General features: G+C 45.2%; 1 protein-coding gene across 9 annotated transcripts in view; it reads right to left on the bottom strand.

Moving 5' to 3' along the window:
- Positions 1 to 1318: 1318 nt before the first annotated feature.
- LOC140462871 (protein CBFA2T2-like) overlaps positions 1319 to 22141 on the bottom strand; it is a 171811-nt gene continuing 150988 nt past the window's right edge. For 7 of the 9 annotated variants that reach the window (XM_072556281.1, XM_072556278.1, XM_072556277.1 and 4 more), the window contains 4 exons: positions 20122 to 20314; positions 17164 to 17232; positions 13346 to 13536; positions 1319 to 11645 (listed from right to left, as the gene is read on the bottom strand). In XM_072556281.1, coding sequence (XP_072412382.1) covers positions 11373 to 11645; positions 13346 to 13536; positions 17164 to 17232; positions 20122 to 20314 — 726 coding nt within the window. In that variant the 3' untranslated portion in view covers positions 1319 to 11372. The remainder of the gene's footprint in view (positions 11646 to 13345; positions 13537 to 17163; positions 17233 to 20121; positions 20315 to 22141) is intronic. The other 2 variants (XR_011954550.1, XM_072556282.1) reach the window with 2 other exon arrangements.

Raw genomic sequence — 22141 nt, 5'->3', positions numbered from 1 at the left:
AGTGGGTTATCCTTGGGAAATGTGTAGTTACAGGGATAGGGTAGATAGAGGAGGACGGGGGCAGAGTCTGGGATGCTGTTCAGAGGGTTGGTGCAGAATCATTGGGCCGAATGGCCTCTTTCCACACTGTCAGAATTCATGATTCTTTGACTCACTTCTGACCATTCTTTGAAAATGACTACTTGTGTGACAGATAAAGCATTCACTTTCATTAGCTGGGCATTGTTTGAGCTGATGAGGTATCTTTGCTTTGCAATGCTAACAAGGATTTTTAGTGTCTAGTGTCTGTCCTGCCACCATACTAGTTCTCACAATAGTTTTTCCTCGGTGCCAAAATTGATCTTTTCCTCTTAGGGTTGATCTGTGTTGCTGCTTCTGCACTTCTGCTTCACTCACCATCCGAATGGCTTTCTCTCAAGACTGTAATAAATCTGACAAAGACTCATCAACAATACCTAAGTTAATTCGGTCTCTCCCGAATTCTCAGTGGAAGTCACCAGTTACATTTTCCCCCACTAATCCATAAAGATCATTAATGAAGTTTGCAATGGATACTGAATTATTCTATGAATTCATGCTGTTTCAATGATTTTCTTAACTCTTAATTTGAAATATAAGTCCAAGGCTTTCAGGAGTTTCTTCTGGAGGGTTCTTAAATCTTTAGCTTTTCTCTGTTGCTGACTTGTGCTGTATGAGCAGACAACTTAACGCTGAATCTAAAGATCTCACACTGCTTCTCACCATGTAGTATAGGCAGTCAAATCAAATCTGCTGCCTTTCCGTGTTGCATCAGCAGCTACTTACAATGAAGTTGCTGCCACCATTCTATTTAAGTGTAGGGATCTAAGGGTTGTGAAGGAAAACAACTACCTGGTCTTCCTCGAAGTTTATTATAATTAACAAGAGACGGTTTATTGCACATTAGCAATTAATTACAGGTTACGTTGCTACAACACATTGTTATAGATACTTTGAGGAGGATCAGATGTTGGGTCTCATTCGTAGAGATGTACAGCACCCTTCGGTCCAACTTGTCCATGCTGACCAGATATCCCAACCCAATCTAGTCCCACCTGCCAGCACCCGGCCCATATCCCTCCAAACCCTTCCTATTCATATACCCATCCAGATCTCCCATGAGAGCCTAAGCTGTTCCGCCTGCAAGTCCATATAACATCATCATAGTGGGTGGTGTTTACGTCAATCCTGAGAATGAACATTTTCAGCCACACAGTTGGTACAATTGCAACATTTAAAAGGCATTTGGATGGGTATATAAATAGGAATGCAACTGCACAGAAGGCCACAAAACACTTCAAATTTTTACAAATATTTATTTACATATACAACAGAGAGAGAGAGAAAAAAATACAATACCCGATTCAAAGAAGCACTGCATTGAAAGTAACAAAGACACAAAGGTCCATTGCTAATCTTCAATAGTTAGCCACTGCTTTAAAAGAAGCTAGATATAGAACTGTACTTCCAACATAATGTACTGCCCACTCTCCTCATCCAGTTTGTAGCTTGCTTACACTGGAGGTTTTATCCCTTTCTTGTCAGTGGGACAAGGCGCTGGTGTCTTAGAATAAAATCAAAATACTACAAAGTCTGGAGATCTGAAATAAGAACAGCATGGAGCTGGAGAAATACAGCAGGTCTGGCAGTATCTGTGAAGAGAGAAGGTAAGTGAATGTTTCGAGTTTGGTATGACTCTTGATATTTTAGAATGGCCATCTCCATCTTCAGAGACAGCACCTGCTGCAAGGGGTGAACATGGGCAAAGTTTTCCTTTTACTGGATCCTGATGAGCAGGTCACACAGACGATTGCAATGGGCAAACACATACAAACCAGATTTTGGCTTTCCTTTATGTTGAAAGTACCTTCCCTACAGGTTAACCACCGTCCCTTCGACTCAGGGAACAGCTCAGATCAAATTAAGTTTTGGTTTCTCATGAATTTGAGGGCCAAGAGTAAACTTGCAATCAATTACCTCCCCGCTCTTCCTTGCCAGAAGTCTGAGACCACAGCTTCTCGATGCTGACAGTTCTGATCTGTAACGCTTTCTGCAGACACATTGGTGTTAACAATGACTCTTATTTAATTCACCTTAGAATCAGTAGTGACCATGACTTAGAATGTCACAAACACCTGGATTCCACACAAGGGAACTGGATACAGAAACCGAATATTGAACGGGAAATTGTTTCAGAGCGAAGGGAAAAGTCGGAGAATTGGATGGCTCTTACAAAGAGCTGGAACAGGCACATTTGTCAAATGGCCTTCTGTACAGGACTATTTCACTTGGCTAAGCAGGTTTCCCCACACATCAAAGTTACTTGGGCAGGGAGTGGTGGGTTAACTATGGTATGGGTATAGGGTGGGATGCTCTTTGGATGGTTGGTGCTGACTGAATGAGCTGAGTGTATCTATCAGCACGGTAGGGATTCTCTGATTTTACTTCATCTGACTAGTTGCCGGGATACACAGTTGGATATTTTTTATTGCAGATTGAAATGATAACAAACGCGTCCTTAGGGAACTAAGCAGCAATAAGCTATGCCACAAACTGGCAGAGCTAATGTGTTCTTTCTCTGCCCATGTGCTCACAAGCTCAGTTGACTGATAGCTGGGAGAGGTAGCTTGAGGTTAACAGGAATGGGAGACAGCTGCTAGAAGTGTCTATTGCAATGTGGCACAGGGAGTCCTTAAGGGGCATGTGGTGACTGACTGTAAGAGGGTGGGATGGGAGGGGTAAGGAGTGGTGTGGAAGAAAAGGCAATCAAAATCCTGAGGATAGCACAACTACACTATCACCAGAGATTTATTATACGCTCTCTATGAGGCCGGATCTTCACTTTGAAAGCATGTGCAACAGGCAGTCCATTTTACAACTGTTGAAAAGTATTGGAAACAACAAAAGGGAACTATATAAAACAGGCTCCTGACTGGATGCCATTGCATGGGGTCAAGATCGAATTGTGTATGGCTGCAGAGTTCACAAATCACTCATGCCCACTACCAAAATTAAAAAGCTGATATCAAAACCTAAATCTGATTTAGTTTTTGCGATAAAGATGTGAATATCGCTCAATGGTCAAACTCCATTCTCCCCAGGGTTGTAGTTCGAGGCTCTACTACAGCCAATGATGCTACCAGCTTCACCCTACTCCCTGGCATAACCAGGTCACTCAGCAGAACTGTCAACATTACTTATGTTTCAATCATTTGATCACATTTCATTGGCACCAATTTGTATTTTAGCTTGTTTTTAGGATGGGGGGAGCTTTGAGAATTGGCAAACGCTTTGGAGTTCTGGCACTGATTAAAACTCATGGTAAGATATCTGGGCAGGAAGTGCAGTGGAGAATGGCCAGCTGACCATCCAGTTAGTCAGGTTAATTTGCGAATCTTATATTTTTATTCTGAAAATCCAGATTGTATTGATATGATTCATGGATTGGAAGAGGATGGAAATTGAAAGAAAAAAAAACTTGAGAAACCAGAAATTAATTTTGTACAACCTGTAATTACATATTGCACAATTTGGGACAACAAAGTCACCAAACCACAGGCTGATTAATTCTTCACGTTATACCAGCGTAAAATTCATACACCTCTGAGGAAAAAGCAGAAAGGAAACGCTCTGTGGTTTTCCCTCGGGAGAGGATAGCTGTTGTCAGGTTAAAAAGTTCCTGAAACTTCCATCATGTTGTGGGGTTTGGGGAGGATACAAAGATTAGTCAATGTGACTTAATGGAAGAATGTTTTTTGTTAGTATTGCTCACATTGACTTGGCCTACAGGGGCTTAGCTATAGTTGTCATGTTAGCCTTTTAAGAAAAAACATCTACGCCTATGTGTCAAAAGCTGAAGAGATCAACATTTGGGAAAGAGGTGGGAACAGAAGCGATAAATATGGCTTTGGACAATAGTAAATACAGCGCAGAAACAGGACATTCATTCCAACTGCACTAAGCTGGTGTTTAGACTTATTGTGATTGCATTCCCATTAACACCCGCCCCACCTCAGTCTTACTTTCTACTCCTTTTCCTTTCATGTCCTCATCTAGTTTCCTGTTGAAAGCATCAAATTCATTTGCCTCAAGTCCTTCCTGTGGAATTCCACATTCTAACCAATCGTGGAGAGTGAGGAAATGTCTCCTTGGTTCCCTGTTGGATTTGGTTGCACAGTAAAAGAGGCAATATTGAATCAACCCAATTGCTGTCCATCTTTCCTACTTCAAGTTTATAGAAACGAATCAGGAGAGGTGTTGAAGGAAGACTGACCCAGCATTGTATGTTTTACATAGTGCCCAGTCTCCTTCCAATAACCATATGGCAGGCATTAAGAGCAGGAAGCAATTGATGCAGAGAAGCATCCCTCAAGCTATAGACCCTGGTGACAGACTGATGACTGTTCCAGGGAAAAACTAGCCATGGAAATAGCCATAGGCATATTTCCTGTGTTCCTCTTCTGTTATTGAGACATGGGAAAGGTTCTCTCTTCCTCATGATACTTTTATTAAATTCCACTGAAAACAGAGTCCTCTCCCTGATGGTAGGGCAGAACCCTCTGGAATCCACACCTTGAACTGTCTAGTTCATAGATCAACTAAAGGGAGCAGTGTTGAAGGGGAAAGGATTAAAGTGGGAGAGAAGTTTTAAAATATGAAGCAGTTCCTGTGGTCCCAGCTATGTCCTCTCCTCTCCTGGAGATCCTTCACGGCATTTACAGCAATCTGTTTGAGAAATACCGGGTGGTAGTGTAGTGTAGACTATCATCCACTAACGTTAGATGAGTACAAGTCCCACCATGGCAGTTGTGCAAATTAAATTTGACTCATGTAATAAAAATCTGGAATTAAAAATAACTAATAGGAATGGTCCTAGTGAACATGAAACTAACTGACTGCTGGTTCAGTAATTTGCTTTAGAGAAGAAAATCTACCATCGCCACTTGGCTTGGCCTACATGTGACTCCAGATCCACATGAAGGGCTTAACTCTGAACGAGGCATGTGGTTGTATTCAAAATAATGGCTTATCATTGACTTCTCAATGGGCATTAAAGATGGCCTGATTGGCAAAGCTCACATTGAATGAAAATAAAAATGTGTACCCATGGGTTTCAGCAATCTGGTGGTGTCTTCAATAAGACTGGCCCTTTACCTATTTATAATGGATGGAAGTATCATTATCAGAAGCCAAAAAGTGACTAGAAGAGATCTCATTGTAATTCAAACATCTATTTCTAAATGCCCTTAAGTCAATAACAATGGAATTTCACTTCTCCTGACCCCACCTCACCAGTCTGTGCCTGAGAAGATTCCAGAATAAACAGCTAGCTGTTATCTCGGTGTTCCTTTCCTTGGGGGCTACAAGAAAGAGGAATTAAATGAAAGATGGATTACACCTTGAAGGAGTCGGTCAGTCGGTGTGTAGAATGTTAAAGAGAGACAATGACACAGGGATTATCTTTTGGAGAGGGGAGACAAACTGTTGCAAGAAGCTATGCCGACGCTTTCATGACAAGTTCACCTGACAGGCCCTGAGTGCACAGGAAGACAGGAGTTAATTCAACCTGATTACAATCAGAAAATAGGCGATTAAATCGACTGTAGCACAAGCCAATGACACAGAACATTTTTTTTTAAAGAACTGGCAGGGCTTAAATTGCCACATATCAGTTGCATACACAAATTCTTCTTAAATAAAAAAAACATTTAAAAGAAACCCAAAAGAAGATAAAGAATTCAGTAATCACAACACGACAGCTTCACAGAACAAAAAGGGCAGACCTTTAAGGACTGCTTACACTGACGCCAATACTACAATCCTTCACATTAACTGGTCACAAATGAAACAAACACACTGTACTTCTCATTCACTTACAGAGACACACAGCTGAACAGAGGGATTAGATCAATCAGTTTTGTTTTGTTTTTGTAATGAATCCTGAACTATGAGGTTTTGGTTGTTGGCCTAGCACATTAGGCAACCTCCCCTCGACTTTCGGTAAGCCGAAGAGAGAGAGAGTTTGGCTTGGACAGTTTGGTTGTAGAGGATGATAATTTGGTTCAGTTCTCATTTTGGTGGACACACAAGAGTTGTGCAGCTCTAACTGTTCGCTTCCAATCCGATCAAAGTTTGGGATACCCTTTTGTGCTTGGTTTCAGCGAAATCTCTGTCCTCGGCAGGCAAACGTCGCTTCGCGTTTAGAAGTCAAGGGAATCGAGAAGGGGGAAACGAAGGCTCCCAAGTCCTGAAAAGAAACTGTGCCAAGAAAAGGGAATCAAAAATAGCTGTTCTTACACTCTCCATTTCTTGTGAGCAGGGAGCTGGAGTTTTAATTTCTATCTTAGAAAGAAAGGGGATGAATTGTGCTTAGCAAAATAGAAACTGCGAGTTAAAACACAGGATAGGATGGGGAGTGGGGAAATGGACAGACATCATTGATTATCAAAAGGGGGGAGCAGGGACATCACACACAATGGCGGAGCAATACATTTTCACCCGTTCAACTTAGACATTGATTAAGGTCTTCAGGCAGCGATTGCTCTCAATGTAGCAGATAGTAAACGCGATTGTACATTAAAGCTACGGCACAGTGCACAATGGTATCTGGCACTGTAAGGTGGTGACATCGTGTATTTCAGTCCGTACCCTGCTCACTTGCCAGTTTGCTACTTGCTTGTGTGGTTGCCAATTCACCAGGAATTGTAGACTTTTCTCCAGCACACCGCTTTGAGTAACAGAAGGAGACACTGAAAACTTTGGTATGCTTTTCTTCATTTCTGTGAGGACTACTATTTTAAAATCACAGAATTAAAGTTGGGGCAAATGAAATTGAAAGATTGAATCAAATTGGCAAATGGAGACTCTTCTGTGCTTTCCACTTGGAATGGGCAGGCAGTGTACCATGGGAACGGACTTGTTGTACAGTCAATGGCATCAACATAAGGGAAGGATATTGGGTGCCAAGAGGTCATGTGATGAATTCTCCAGGATGCGCTCAAGCAGAGTTGGCAAGAGTGAGCGGAAACTTTGTGACCCCTTGTGGGAGAGTCTCGAACCAGAGGGCATAATCTCAATGAAGGATTGCATGTTTAAGACAGAGGGGAGCAGCCAGTTCTTCCCTCAGAAGTTTGTGAATATGTGGAATTCTTCACCACGGGAGCCTGGTGAGGCTGGGTCACTGAGTATATTCAAGACTGAGAGAGACAGGTTTTTAATAGGTGAGGGAATGAATTGTTATGGGGAAGAGGCAGGAAAGTGGAGTGAATGATTATGAAATCAGATATGATATCACTGATTGGTGATGAAGACTTGATGGTCTGAATGGGTCTACTTACAGTCTTATGGTTGATGGCGATATGAATAGCTCTCCCTGGGTTTCTGTTACACTTTTCTGTTCTGTCAGCTCATGGGTATAGCAGACCCTGGGAGGTAAACCTTCAAATGCCAGACTAACCTTTAACCTCGCTGTACTAAAGAGGGTCAGATCATGCAGTGGACTAAAGGGCAACATTTCTCCCATGCTCATGAAGAAAACCAGTTTACCATTAATCTGTAATCTGTCACTCGGCGCTATATGATCCTGTTCCTCAGATGCTGCCTGACCTGCTGTGCTTTTCCAGCACTGCACTCTTGGCTCTGATCTCCAGCATCTGCAGTGTTCACTTCCTCATGCTCTATGACACAGACTGTAGCAGAACAATCCTGCTTTGCTTTACATAAGCCCAGCAGGGCACATGGGTGCTGCCAACACTCCAAATCCCTCTGGAATCGAGAATCAACTTCTAGGGTATTCCTGGAATCACAGGGGGAGGGGGCACTACTGAAACAGTTTCCCATCCTCAATTTTCTTTCAGTACTTTTTGAGTATTGGGGGTGAGGATGTTGGGGGTTGGGGGGGGGGGGGGAAGGCAAAATCAGGGAAGTCAAAGGCAGGGGTTGAAACCACCAGGAATATATGTAAGCCATGTTGGCTACTTTAAGGTCACGCCTTGGGCTCCACCTCAACACATCAGGATTATTTTTTGTTACAAAATGGAACATAATCGCTGACAAGCTGGGCATCCGCAAGCCTAAGAGATGAACAACAGTCAAATACCCCTCAATCTTATGGGGAGCAATCACAAGGTCATGGTGGGCAAACTCTTATCTTGACACAAACCCTGCAATTTGACCTTTCAGTTCTACCGCCTCGTGGTATCTCAGAAATGCAGCATTATTTATTTAAAGAACACACATTCAGGACTGAGGGAGTCACACTTCGGTTTGAAATAACATTGGAAAAGTTCCACAGCCCAATCCCTGCTGTTCAATGTGCTGCTTGAGCCCTTCAGAGGATCATCGCTTTGTAAGACACAGAGCGATGCTAAAGCCAACAAAACCCTGTAACTCATCTTCCTGGATACACTAATTTGTCCAAAAATACCACACACTTTGAACCATTTTGCAATTAGATAAACAGTGGGACAGCAATTATATGGAGAACTAGCTATTAATAAAAACACTCAGGTGTTACCTGAACCCCTCAAAAATGTCTTAGTCTCTTAAATCGCTCCCAGTTGCCTATTTCTGAGTGGGTACTGCAGTCTGACCCATCAACTGGTTGTCTCCTAGCTCTCATAAGTTAAATGAGATGACTGTCCCTGTATCTTTCTAAGCTTCCATTCACCACATGGTATAATTTGCCAATAGTCAACCACCAGCAAAATGGTACGTCTATCTGCAAAAATGAAAAACAAAGGAGAGACAATCATAGTGTCCAGCTGCATAAAGCCAGTAACTGATCCCCTTTGACTTTGCTCATATACTAGAGACTGTACAGTGCATCAGGTGGACACTGGTTCAGTGGAAGCTAGGAACAACAGCAGTTGTAGAAAATGGAGAGGAAAGTATAGCTGGGCAGGTTTGAATGGTTCTTCTGGGAGATTAGGGTTTGATGCTGAAACAGCAGTCTGATTATCAGTTGGATTCTGGACACTGTCAGCATTGTAGACAGTGGAGCAGGGTACCTGAAGCAGAAAGTGCCACCAGCCATTTGAGGTTTGCAATCTGGCTGGTTGGTACCAGACCAATAAGCAGAAAGCAAGTTGGAACAGTGCATCTGTAGCAACACAAATTCTGGTTTGTGGCGAAATGGATTCCACAATCAGACAGCATTGAATGAATTACGCTTTGGAAACAACAGTGTGACTTTAAGACAGTGGAACACCTGCACGGCTACCACAGAATCCAGATAGTGTTCCCAGAACACCTCAACTCTGAGTGATAGAGGAGCCTTAGAAACAGTGGGCTGCCTCACCCCAATCTACAATGTTCCTTGTGACCAGGTTTATCAATCGTGGGCCAGATTCTTTACTTCTCAAGTCATTCAAAGTCACTGAGGGTCAGCGTCACAAAAGCTGGTTGATGGCTGCCTCTCTTCATCTCTGCTCCCCCGATTACTAGACATGGGGATTAATATTTAAAGTGGTGTGTCTTCAATCCTGTACCTTCATTGAGAGGTCGCCAAATCCTTTCCCACAGGGACACCGTTTCTTGGCCATAACACCACCAGGACCCTCCCAGCGAGAAGTGAAAGAGCGCAAGGGGGAAAGGGAAGGGGAAGGGCTGGCAGACCTGCGAGAATGGGGGCTGGGATGGTGGCAAACCTATCAGAGAGAAGTGGGGAATGGCCTGTAATGTGGGGGGGCGGTGGGGAGAATGTGGCACAAAGACGCAAAATTGAAGAATTCGCACCATTTTCCCGAAACCCGTCGTTTTTTTTAACAAACAGCTGCAGGAGCCCAACTTGAGGTTGGCTCATTTGAGCTGCTCTCTAAACTCTGAAACGTTCAGACGGCCTTGATTCGCTTTGTGTTTTTGCTGCTAGAATAGTAGGCCTCAATCAGTATGGTCATTTGTTGGTTTGTTGGGCTGGGGGGGGCGGGGGGGGGGGGGGGGTGTAGAGAAGAGGAGAAGGGCGGTGTTGCTCGGGGCGACCGAAGAGTGGAGGGATCCTTTGGCCAGCTTGAGTATTTGAGGAGCCACCAATTTCCCAGCAAAAGCTGCACTGAATCCCTTGTCTTGTGTTTCCTTCTGACCTTTTGGGATCAGCAGCAGACCCTCCACCAATGGCCAGTTACTAAACACGTACCAAAAAGGTAGATATCATTGTTAGTTCAGAAACGCCTGCCAAGGGTATCATTCTTTGGCGCAAAACATTAATTTTGTCAGGTATATGTCTAGCTCCGCCTACAGCCAGATAGGAGGGAAAACCAGATACAAGGTGGGCCTCCAGATTTCTAAACCCCCGACAGCGAAGCATCTAAACACACTCTCTCACTTCAACTCTATTTTTGTAAAATTGGACTTCAACAAACAACCTTGTGTGCGCGTGTGCGTGTGTCTGGAGCTTGTCACCATGTGACACAAACTGTCCACTTGCTTTCGGGAGATCACAAAGGAGGTGAGGAGTAACGTCTCGAGAGGTCAGTCGTTACAAAAAGTCATACGAAGAGCAGTTTTACACACACCAAAGCCGACCCAGGCCACCTGCTTCCTTCCCCATCAAGTACACCACCAGAGCAGTCATCAGCCACCGTTGGATCTTTCCGGAGTGTCTCCTTGGGATAGGAACGGAATGGCGTCAGGGAAGAGCAATCAGTGTACAAATCTTTTGTGGGGACAGGAAGACGGGAGATTTCCTTTCACACGTTTCGAAAAGGGATATACAAGTCAAAAGAGAGTCCCTTTACCCCCTTCAAAAACCAGCGACAAACCACATTCTTTTGACATTTCTCTTCGAAGGAATAAGTTCTAATCTCTTGAAAGAGTCCCTTTTTTTTTAAACCAAGAGGTAAAGAGTGTTTCGAGTAAGTAGGATCTGAATTGTTACTCCTCGTCCACTTTGATTGCACAGGTAAATGTTTACATTTTCTTTTCGGACTGCAGAGCAAGACGCAGGATTGTTATGGAGTCAGCAGTGAGTGGGGAGAGACATACAGGAGGACGTTCATGTCCCAGTCCAAAATATTTCTGCAGTCATCTCATAAATGGCAGTGTTTCTGGCCCATGGATACAGCAGCCTGCTTCCTCTGTTGCCAGGAGTCCGACTGTAGATTTTGCTTCTGTGATTTTATTTTTTTTGCTGGCCTACATATCAGTCGAAGCTCTCAAGAGGAGCCTTGAGCCCGAATTGTCTCCCCCTCAATTATGTCTTTTTTTTGAACATTAAAAGGAAAGAAAAGGGTATCTTTAAAAACTGAGGTCTACACCTGATATCGAACTGTGGCCCCAGGTGGGAGTTTCAATTCCAATGTCTCCATTTGACGTGGGGGTGGTGGGGTGGGGGGTGGTGGGGGAGGTCAGAGGTCACGTTACTGCACACTGGCATCTGGAGCAGCCGGTGTGGCCGATCTGGAAGTCACGGTGGACGGGGGTGCCTTCTCCAGAGCTGGGCTCTTCTCGCCTTTGGCGGCCTTTGGACCAGAGCCTCCTGTGGGCACCACTTTGGCCTGAGCGTGCAGGTTCTGGCCGCAGATGCGGTGGTGCTTTTCCCAATCTTTGTGCTGGCAAAAGGAGCCGCAGTAACGGGCCGCATTGCAGCCGCTGCAGGTCTCGCTGGCCTTGCGCCCGCAGTTCCAGCAACTCTGGCAACAACAACAACACGAAGCAGTACGGTTACAACATTTACAAGACATTCGGACAAGTGAAGCGCGGTGGCTCAGTGGTTAGCGCTGCTGCCTCATTGCACCAGGGACCCGGGTTCAATTCCACCCTTGGACGACAGTCTATGTAGAGCTTGCATAAGTTTGGGTTTCCTCTGGGTGCTCGGATTTCCTCCCACAGTCCAAAGATTAGATGGATTGGCCACGCTGAATTGCAGGCATCTGCAGGCTTAGGGGACTATCCATGGGAAATGCAGGGTTACAGGAATAGGGGTGGGAAGTGTGTCCGGGTGGGTTGCTCTTCAGAAGGTTAGTGCGTGCCCGATGGGCTGAATGGCCTGCTTCTACACTGCAGGGATTCTATGAGTCCATAAGTTGGGTGGGAAGACTTGTTACCATGTTGTAAACCTCTATGACAGAGTATGTAGACAGGAAAAGTTGAGAAGGAAACAGGCCAAACACAAGCAAATGGGACTAGTTCAGTTCAGGGAACTTGGTCAGCGTGGACAAGTTGGACTAAATGGTCTGGTTCTGTGCTGTATGACTCTATGATATCAGGGTTAAAGGTCATAGAACATAGAACAGTACAGACTGTTATTAAACAATATTTTGTATGGACATTAATCTGAATAAAATTTTATAAATTAATTTGAAGAGAGGGAATATGGGAAATGAGGTGATGGTGTAGTTGTATGATCACCAGAGTATTAATCCAGAGACCCTGGTAATGTTCGGGGTGGGGTTCTGGTTCAAATCCTGCCATGGCAGCTGATGGAATTTGAATTCAATATAAAAAAAATTAAATGGATAAAGAAATTTTACAAAAACAATTAGGAGTCTAATGATGAATATGAAGCTATCGTTGATGGTCAGAGAAATCCCATCTGGTTCACTAATGTCCTTTAGGGAAGGAAACTGCCATCCTTACCTGGTCTGGTCTACATGTGACTCCAGATCCACACTAATGTGGCTGATTGCCCTCTGGATTTACAGTGATGAATCCACCTTAGTTTCTGGTCAATGGTAATGCACTGGAAACTAATTGTGAGGGGATTCAGTGATGAAGATGACATGGGGCAATGGTTAGATACTTAATCATCCACTCTCTGGGCAAGTAGAGATGGGCAATAAATGCTGGCCTGGCCAGTGACATTCACATCCTGCCCAGCTCAAACTGTGTTTTCTTGCCATGGGTGAAGCCCACGGGTGCTGCTGGGTTAGTCAACTACAACTCTGTTCTCACCTCATGGGGTGGAGGCGCTGATGTTGTACTGAGGTGGACAAGGTCAGACGTCATGCCAGGCTTCACCTGATGAAGGTGCAGCGCTCCGAAAGCTTTCAAATAAACCTGTTGGACTATAACGGAAGGTGTGGTGACTTCTGACCATGGAGGCACGTACATGGGCCAATGATCAGGATCGGGAAGTCTTGGCTGATATATTTGCTCCAGTTGTGCCCTCAAGCCCCTGACATAGTTGAGACCAGCATGAACTAGCCGAGCTGGATGGCACAGTGTGGTGTGAGGTCCAGGTCACAGACCTATCACGCTCACAAGATTCAACTCTACACTTGGGCTACTGAGTCTTGAAACAATCAAGTGTCGGCCAAAAGAGGATTCGCGAATGCTCACCCTGGCACCAACGTGCGCGTGGTCCCAGGAAGGATATGAGAGGGTAGCCTACCTCGCTGGTGTCTTCCTGCTCATTGATGACGGTGAAAGCATCTTCAGCTGCTTGCCGCTTGGCATCTGCTATCTTCTGCTCCATCTTGGCCCTCTCCGCCGTTATCATCTCATACGCTTTCTGCTCGGCCTCGGTTACCGCCTTCTGTAACTGTGACACGGCCTGGCGTTTGACCTCGTTCACTGCCTCCTCTGAACACAGGGTGGGGTGGGGAAGGAACAGACATACAGCTGAATGAGAACAAGCAGGTGCTCAAAATTCATCAGGGGGCTCTGACGAGAATAAATGGGAAGGAACTGTTTCCACTGACAGCGGGGATCGAAGGTAATTATCAATAGAAGTTCAGAGATGGACGGTAAGAGGTTTCAGAGAGTTGTTACATAAGAAATAGGAGCAAGAGCAGGCCATTTGGCCCATCGAGCCTCCTCTGCCTTTCAATGGCTGATCTTTTCAGGGCCTCATTGATGCTCACCATACCCCTTACTTCCTTTACTGTTCAAAAATCTATCGATCTTTACCTTAATAACATCCAACGAGGCAGCCTCAGCTGCTTCACTGGGCAGGGAATTCCACAGATTGACAACCCTTTGGGCGAAGAAGTTCCTCCTTAACTCAGGCCTACATCTCGGAGATAGTGAGATCTGCAGAGGCTGGAGAGTCAGAATCAATAAAGTGTGGCGCTGGAAAAAGCCACATATCAGGTCAGGCAGCATCCGAGAAGCAGGAGGACTGATGAAGGGTCCTGCCTGAAACGTTGACTCTCTTGCTCCTCCGACGCTGCCTGACCTGCTGTGCCTTTTCCAGTGCCACACTCACTCAATCTTCCTAATTACAGCCTGTGATACACTGCCTGAGAACAAGGTGGAACAATACTTTTCAAAAGGGAATTTGATAAATACACCTAGGTTCCTCCTCTGTGAACTGGGAGCTTCCTCGATCTTTCAAAGCCATGTGTGGGGCTTAACCAAAGAGCTGATTCCTACAACACTGGGCGTAACAAGAGGAGCTTGGTAAAAACACTTCTGCATTTGACAAAGAGAGCAATAACTGACGTTTACATAGTACCTTCAATCTAAACAGCATCCCAAGGTGACATATAAATGCATCGAGGCACCATGAGGCAAATGTAAGGAGACGGACAAAATTTGGATTGTTGTTTAAAAAGGCTAGCACAGGCTTGGCAGGTGAAATGTTCTCTTTATATGTTGCTCTGTGTTGGACTGGGCAGGGTTGTGTGGGCGAGGGTCAAAGAGATGCCACTTGTTCTTGGGTGTTATTGGAAGAAGACAGGAGTTTGAGTATTCAAAAAGATTGAAAAGGGCTAACACACTAATGTCAGACACTGGGGATATGTTCCTCTCAAGACTGGAGGGTTTGAGCTAGAGGGAGAGGCTGAATAGGCTAAGACTTTTCTCCCTGGAGTGTCTGAGGCTGAGGGGTGCCCTTTATAGAGGTTTATAAAATCATGAGGGGCATGGATAGGGTAAACAGACAAGGTCTTTTTCCTAGGGTAGGGGTGGCCAAAGCTAGTGGTCATAGAATAAAGGTGAGAGGGGAAAGATTTAAAAGGGACCTGAGGGGTAATCTTTTCATGCAGAAGGTGGTGCATGTACAGAACGAACTGCCAGAAGAATTGGTGGAGGCTGGTACACTTACAACATTTAGAAGTAATTTGGACAGATTAGATTAGATTCCCTACAGTATGGAAACAGGCCCTTCGGCCCAACAACTCCCCACCAACCCTCCAAAGAGCAACCCCCCCAGACCCACCCCCTACATTTACCCCTGACTAATGCACCCAACACTATAGGCAATTCAGCCCAGCCAACTCACCCAACATGCACATCTCTCCGAATGTGGGAGGGAACTGGATAGGTTTAGAGGGATAGGGGCCAAACGTGGACAAATGGGAGCGTTTTGTTTAAGAAATCCTGTTGGCATGTTTCCATTCCATATGATTCTAAATGGACACTTATGTCAGAACACTGGCAGGGTGCTGAGACACTCATTTTGTACGGTGACCTGGAAAGGAAGCCAGGGAGGAGAAATGTTTGCACAGAGTGAGTGTTTCACAGCTGGAATGTATTGCCTGAAATGTGGTGTACCCTGGTTCAATCCAGGCATTTACAAGAGCACTGGATGATGATGAGGGCATGGGGCTATGGAGATTGGCATTGGGTAACATGTTTGAAGATCTGGTGCTGATACAATGGGCCGACCGACCTCATTCTGCTCTGTAACAGATCTGTGACTTTTATTTATACTTCAGTTCTGTTTAAACCTTGCAATATGCTTCCATCCGATGAGAAATAGATAAATGACAGGTGCCCGATGTCATGGTTATTCTTGCAGATGGCACTGCCATGCACAGAGAACTGAATTGCCCAGAAGGTGTCAGGGCAGGGTGACAGTTTCACGTCAGTTCCGCTCCTGGCTGGCAGATGGTGCTTTTCTTCTGCGGGTAATATATAGCGTGACAGTTTCCTTCCTTCTATCCTCTGCTCTTTCTCTCCTCACCTTCCACCTCCCCCACAAAAATGGAACACTGTGCCGTGCACAAAATGCCAAATCCGTGCTCCTCCGGCTGCCAGCTGTCGAGCTTCCCGAATGCCAAAGGAATGACTAAACCGCAAACTCACACTCACTACAAAGCTCTTTCTCATCATCCCCCCTGCTGCTGCCTTTCATAACCCCTCCATCGTTCAGCGGCCTGCTCTCACCTCCTAATACCATGCACCCTCTTTGACCTTTGCTTCATAAGGCAGTTGAGGGCAAAAGCCTGAGATTGCAGGAGAATACACTCGGGCTGATTCAGTGGCAAATGGAATCCAGTCCAGATAAATGTGGGGTGATGCACTTGGGCAGAACAGATAAGGCAAGGGAATACCTGATGACCAGTAGGGAGCACTAAGGATCAGAGGGACCTTGGTGTGTATGTACGCTGCTCCTGTATGGTTTCAAGACTGGTAGATAAAGTGGTAAAGAAGGAGCTGCCTTTATTAGCCCAGGGATAGAGTTTAAGAGCAGGGAGGTGATGTTGGAACTGTTTAGAAACATTGGTTAAGCCACACTGTTTTGGTTCTAATTTGCCACCAAAGCATGTCTTTCGACTGGACTCACCTGTTTTGTGGGGAAGCAGAACAAGCAACAGATTGACTACTTATCGTGAAGCTGGCTGATGATTGATAGACAGCCAAGGAGTCAGGAAAGCTCTCCATATCACCTCTCCTGTTGCTTTTTTTTTGTTTATTCTTGGGGTCTCTTTGGCACAGTGGCTCAGTGGTTAGCACTGCTGCCTCACAGTGCCAGGGACCTGGGTTTAATTTAAGCTTCAGGCAACTGTCTCTTGTGGAGTTTGCACATTCTCCCTGCCTGTTTCTTCGGGTGCTCCAGTTTCCTTCCATAGTCCAAAGATGTGCGGTTGGATGGATTGCCCCATAGTGTGCAAGCTAGGTGTATTATCCGTGGTAAATGCAGGGTTACAGGGATAGGGAGGGGGTCTGGGGCTGGGTGGGAGGGTCATTACAGACTCGATGGACCAAGTGTCCACTATCTGCACTGTAGGGACTCTGTGATTCTATTCCTACCCCTGGCAAGGTCACCGTTTATTGCTGATCCCTGACTAGTTGTTACCTGATAAGGAGCAGCGTTCTGAAGGCTAGTGCATCCAAAGAAACCTGTTGGACTATAACCTGGTATTGTGTAATTCTTCAGATGGTCACGGCCATCAGTTTATCCCATTTTACCATTCCCCAGGTGTGTTGGGTATTTCAGTACAAACCCCCAAACTGCTGTAAATTCACTCAAGTTTGCCTTACCCGCTTTCTTCCAGATCTCATCTGGGACGTAACCCGCTGATGGTCTGTGACCGATCTCCCGATGAAGCTCTGCAGTACAGATACAATTAGGTAGATTCATTGTCCCAGATCCCCGTGACAGAGTTAAACCAGAAAGCAGGATAAAACAGGAAAGTGAAAGGAACCAGCCGATAACTCCCTCCCTTCCCAGTGAAGGGGTGCTTCCAACCCACCAGCTCACTCCTCAGCCTCCCTCAGACAAAAAGCCCAAATTTAGAATTCAAACAGAGGAAAGGTTGGTGCAAAATTGACGAGGTGCCACTGCATTCCTACAGAATAGTTTTCCCTGTGGGTGCAGGGTTATTAAGGGTTACATAATTAAGGTGTGTAGATGGAGGTTAGATGCAAAGAGGTTAATTATTGGTAAGACAGAGTCCAGGTATGCATTTTACCAATCAGACTTTTATTTCAACTCACACTCCACCAATACCCACCCCACTGATGACTTATTCCTCATGTATGTTACATACCTAAATACACCCAGTCACATTCTTACCCAATCATCCTTAATTTACCTATGACCTAGCTCCTGATCCCTCATGACCTCTGGCTTTTCTGCCAGACGTGACTAGATAATAACACGGATGACCCTGGATCTGACTGAGTGATGGACCAGGATTGAAGAGCCACAGCATGTTCCCATCTCTTCAGGAATTGTTGCTCCACTCCTTTGAGAACTCCAGAAGGAGACTATCCCATAGCTGGGAAGTCCTTGCAGCTGCCATTTCTGAGATTTTCAGTCATCCTGCCTTGACAAGGTTGCCTCCCTGAGAGTACTGCCAGAGAAATGGGCTCCCTTCACTGGGAGACCAGGCAGCCATATTAGCTGAGGCATGTTCGAGGAATAAGGTTAGCATGTCAACAGAGAGCACCAGATGGATTACAAGTGGTCGTCACTGGTAGGGGGTTATCCAGACCAAGGGAGCACCTCCCTGTCCAAAGACTGCAAAACCTCTTTTGAGGAAAGGAAGTGGATTGACCCTCTTTCATAGGGATACAAAACTGTCTGGATAGAGTAGGTTTGTGAACCCTGATTGGACAGATTACTGAAGCTGTCACATGACTTCTCATCGCACCCTCACTCTCCCGCTATTGGTTATCCATCAGGTCTGTTTTTAGGTCACGTGACCTTCCCGCAATCAATTGGAAAGCAAATGCACCCCTCATTATTTGATAAGACTGACAATAAAAAAGGAATAAGTTAACTTTATTCTCCACAAAATACTTCTACATTATTTTCAGAGAAAATGCTCCCCCAGATGAACGTAGACATTTTAAAAAATAAATTCATTCACGGGATGTGGGCATCACTGGCTGAGTCAACATTTATTACCCATCCCTATAATCCCAGAGGGCAGTTAAGAGTCAACCATATTGCTCTGGGTCTGGAGTCACATGTCGGCCAGACCAGGTAAGGATGGCAGATTTCTTTCCCTAAAGGACACTAGTGAACCAGATGGGTTTCCCCCAACAATTGGTAACAGATACAATGGTCATCATTAGACTCTTAATTCCAGATATTTATTGAATTCAAATTCCCCCAATTTCCCCGACAGGATTCAAACCTGGGGTCCCCAGAACATTACCCGGGTCTCTGGACTAACAGTCCATTGATAATACCGCCAGGCCATTGCCTATTTTTGAAGAAGGGAAGGGGAATTCTTTTTCTGTAAACCTGCTCAGTATTTAGCCCTCAATGCAGATCATGTAAAGGACCCCCAAATGATCTGGTCATGATCACACTGTTGATTGTGGGCGAGTGCTGTGCACAAGTAGTTCCTGTTTCCAATATTCCAACTGTCTCAGGGAGGAGGTGACATCGCAGGAATGCCACAGGATTGCTAATCCATGAGAAATAGGTTGGAGGGAAAGGCCTGAAGTGTACCAAGCCCTGAATTAGCTTCACTGGGTTAAAGCAGTGAGTGATGGGATCACACAAACAGCGAGAGGTCCAACCTGGCCCTGAGTTGGGTGAATTCAGCGGGGATGACCATGTCAGTTCCACGGTCAGTCCGTAATGGGATTGTGGAGGTGGCGGGCACGGGAACAAACAAGATGGTAAAAGATCAAGGGCAGCATTATCCTAAATATACTTCACCTTAACTGGCACAAGGATGATAACTAATAACACTGCAGGCTCAAAGTGAAAGGGCGCTAGATTTTCTAGCATTAAGATCCCTTGGCTTGATGAGCAAGATCAAATTTACAAAGATATTTAAAATGTGTTTGGCAGCCCTCATTCCAAGTCCTGTGGTTTGTAGGGTTGGAGAAACAGATCAACAGAGTCAACCCATAGTCCACTGGGGGGACACTAAGACCTTTTGCGACAGTGTAAACCAGTGCATTGTGATTCAGTGGTCTCCTTTCCAATTAATCGTGCATTTCCTTAGGAAAGAAAAATCCCAAAAAGAGCTGAGAATGCTGGATATCAGAAATGAAAACAGAAATTGCTAAGAAAACTCAGCAGGTCTGGCAGTGTCTGTGGAGAGAAAAGAGAAAAGTGAGGATCATAGATGCTGGAGAATCAGAGTTGAAAAGTGTGGCATTGGAAAAGCACAGCAGGCCAGGAGCAGGAGAGTTGACATTTCAGGCATCTGTGGAGAGAAAGCAGAGTTAGAGTTTCGACTCCAGTGACCGTTCTTCTGAACTGGAGGAGAAGGGTCACTGGACCTGAAGCAGCAACTCTGTTTTCTCTCACCAGACACTAACAGACTTGCTGTGTTTTCTCAGTAGTTTCTGTTTCCATTTTCTATCCTTTCATTCCCATGCATCGTTATCGTCCATTTCATGCAACCTCGTGCAATCAGACTTATCCGCTCTCATTTCAGATACCTCCCTCTTGGAGCTAGGCCATAATTCTCATTAAAGGCTGAAAACAGCAGCTGAGAGCTAAGGCAGAGAAAGTTCAGTGTTACTCACCAGTCTGAACGGTCTCTGTGTTCCCAGGGCTGAGCTGCCTGAGGTGAGTGCTGCCCCCCTTTCGTACATCCTCTGTGTCATTGTAACGCCTCATCCAGTAGTTTAGCTCCTCTCGGTCAGCTTCTTGGCAACGGCAGAGGACGGCTAGTGAGCGACGAGTCTTCTCCACCATGTCCATGATGCAGTTCAGGAGCTGGAAGGAAAGCGGAGGTTTGTGTTTTTCTCTGCGATCTAGCTCCACCAGTTTTGCTCTGTTTTGGAACGACGAGATAACAGCGAGCTTCCGTTAACTGCAACTCACTTTGGTCCCTGTGCAAACATCTCATCGTCATCAACAGATCCAGACCGGGGGTGCTGCTGAGGAGGAGCCCATTGAACCCAACAATGTGCACCTTTTCCATGGTCATGTCTGCCCTCTGGTGGCCCTGTTGAGGGAGGACACAATATCTACCCATACACCCGGTTTTGCACAACCATTGGACATTGCAGGGGCTAGAGTCTCAGCAACCCTAAAACTACCATTTCATTTGAACTTTCATAGACTCAGAGTCATACAGCACAGAAACAGTCCCTTGGTCCAACCAGTCAATGTTGACCAGACATCCCAAACTAAACTCGTCCCACCTGCCTGCACTTGGCCCATATTCGTCCAAACATTTCTTATTCATGAATTTGTCCAAATATCTTTTAAATGTTGTAACTGTACCCATACCGACCATTTCATCTGGAAGTTCATTCCACACACAAACCATTCCCTGTGTTAAAAAAACGTTGCCCCTCATGTCTTTTTAAAATCTTTCTCCTCTCACCTTAAAAATATGCCCCCAGTCTTCAAATTCCCCCATCCTAAGGAAAAGACACCTGCCATTCACTTAGCTATACCCCTCATGCTTTTATAAGCATCCATAAGATCACCTGTCAACCTCCTACACTCCAGTGAAAAAAGTCCCGGCCGATCCAGCCTCTCCCCAAAACCCAAACCCTCCATTCCCCATCAACCGATTTCCTCTGGGTGCTCTCGTCTCCTCCCACAATCCAAAGATGCGCAGGTCGGGTGAATTGACCCTGCTAAATCACCCACGGTGTTAGGTGCTTTAGTCAGGGGTAAATATACGATAGGGGAATGGGTTTGGATGGTTTACTCTTCGGAGGGGCGGTGTAAACTTGTTGGGCCGAAGGGCCTGTTTCCACACTGTAGAGAATCTAATCTAATCTAACATTCTGGTAAATCTTTACTGAACCCTCTCCAGCTCAATAATATTGTTCCTATTGCAGAGTGACCAGAACTGGACACAACTTTGTGAACTTCTTTACAAGATTTGTTTGACAGTGGCCATTAAAGGGGCTAATACTATTCAATTTTGTTCAATCTGGTGGTTTATTCTTTCAAAATGGATCCTTAAACTTGGCAGAGCAAGTTGATAAAGCAGTTAAAAAAACTTGGGGTTTCAAAAACATTTGGAACATTAAAGACATCATTCTAGAACATAATCAATGGTTAGGCCTCCACTGAACCATTGTGGACAGTTCTGTGGCCCACACTTCAGGGAAAATTGCAATGGATTTTGAAAGACTATAATCTGTAGCATCACTTGACTGTCTCTGAAACCCAGTTTATACTTTAGAAGTACAGGTAAAAATCTCACCAATCAACAAAACTTAATCACCTTCCAGGCTCAGGAACAGTGGTTGAATGTAATACAAACTCCATCTAATTCACGAAGAGCCCTTTAGGGAAAAAAAGTCTGTCACCCTTACTTGGTGCGGCCTGCACATGACTCCAGACCCGCCCACATCAATGTAGTTGAATCTTAACTGCCCTCAGAAATGGCAGAGCAAGCCACTCAGCTCAGAATGGCCCTTGCCAGTGATGCTCACATGCCCCCCGCTCCCTCCCCCTCCCCCAACAGAAAATGATTTACCAGGGAATGCCAGACTTCAATTAAGAGCAGAAATTGGAAACATTTGGACTAGTTTGTCTGGAACAGAAAAGGTGAGCGATGGCAGGAAAGAGGCTTTC

The sequence above is a fragment of the Chiloscyllium punctatum genome, chromosome 37, assembly GCF_047496795.1.
Source record: "Chiloscyllium punctatum isolate Juve2018m chromosome 37, sChiPun1.3, whole genome shotgun sequence".
In the NCBI taxonomy this organism is placed as follows: Eukaryota; Metazoa; Chordata; class Chondrichthyes; order Orectolobiformes; family Hemiscylliidae; genus Chiloscyllium; species Chiloscyllium punctatum.
Note: the sequence above shows the minus strand (reverse complement) of the source record. Positions and strands in the feature narration are given on the sequence as shown.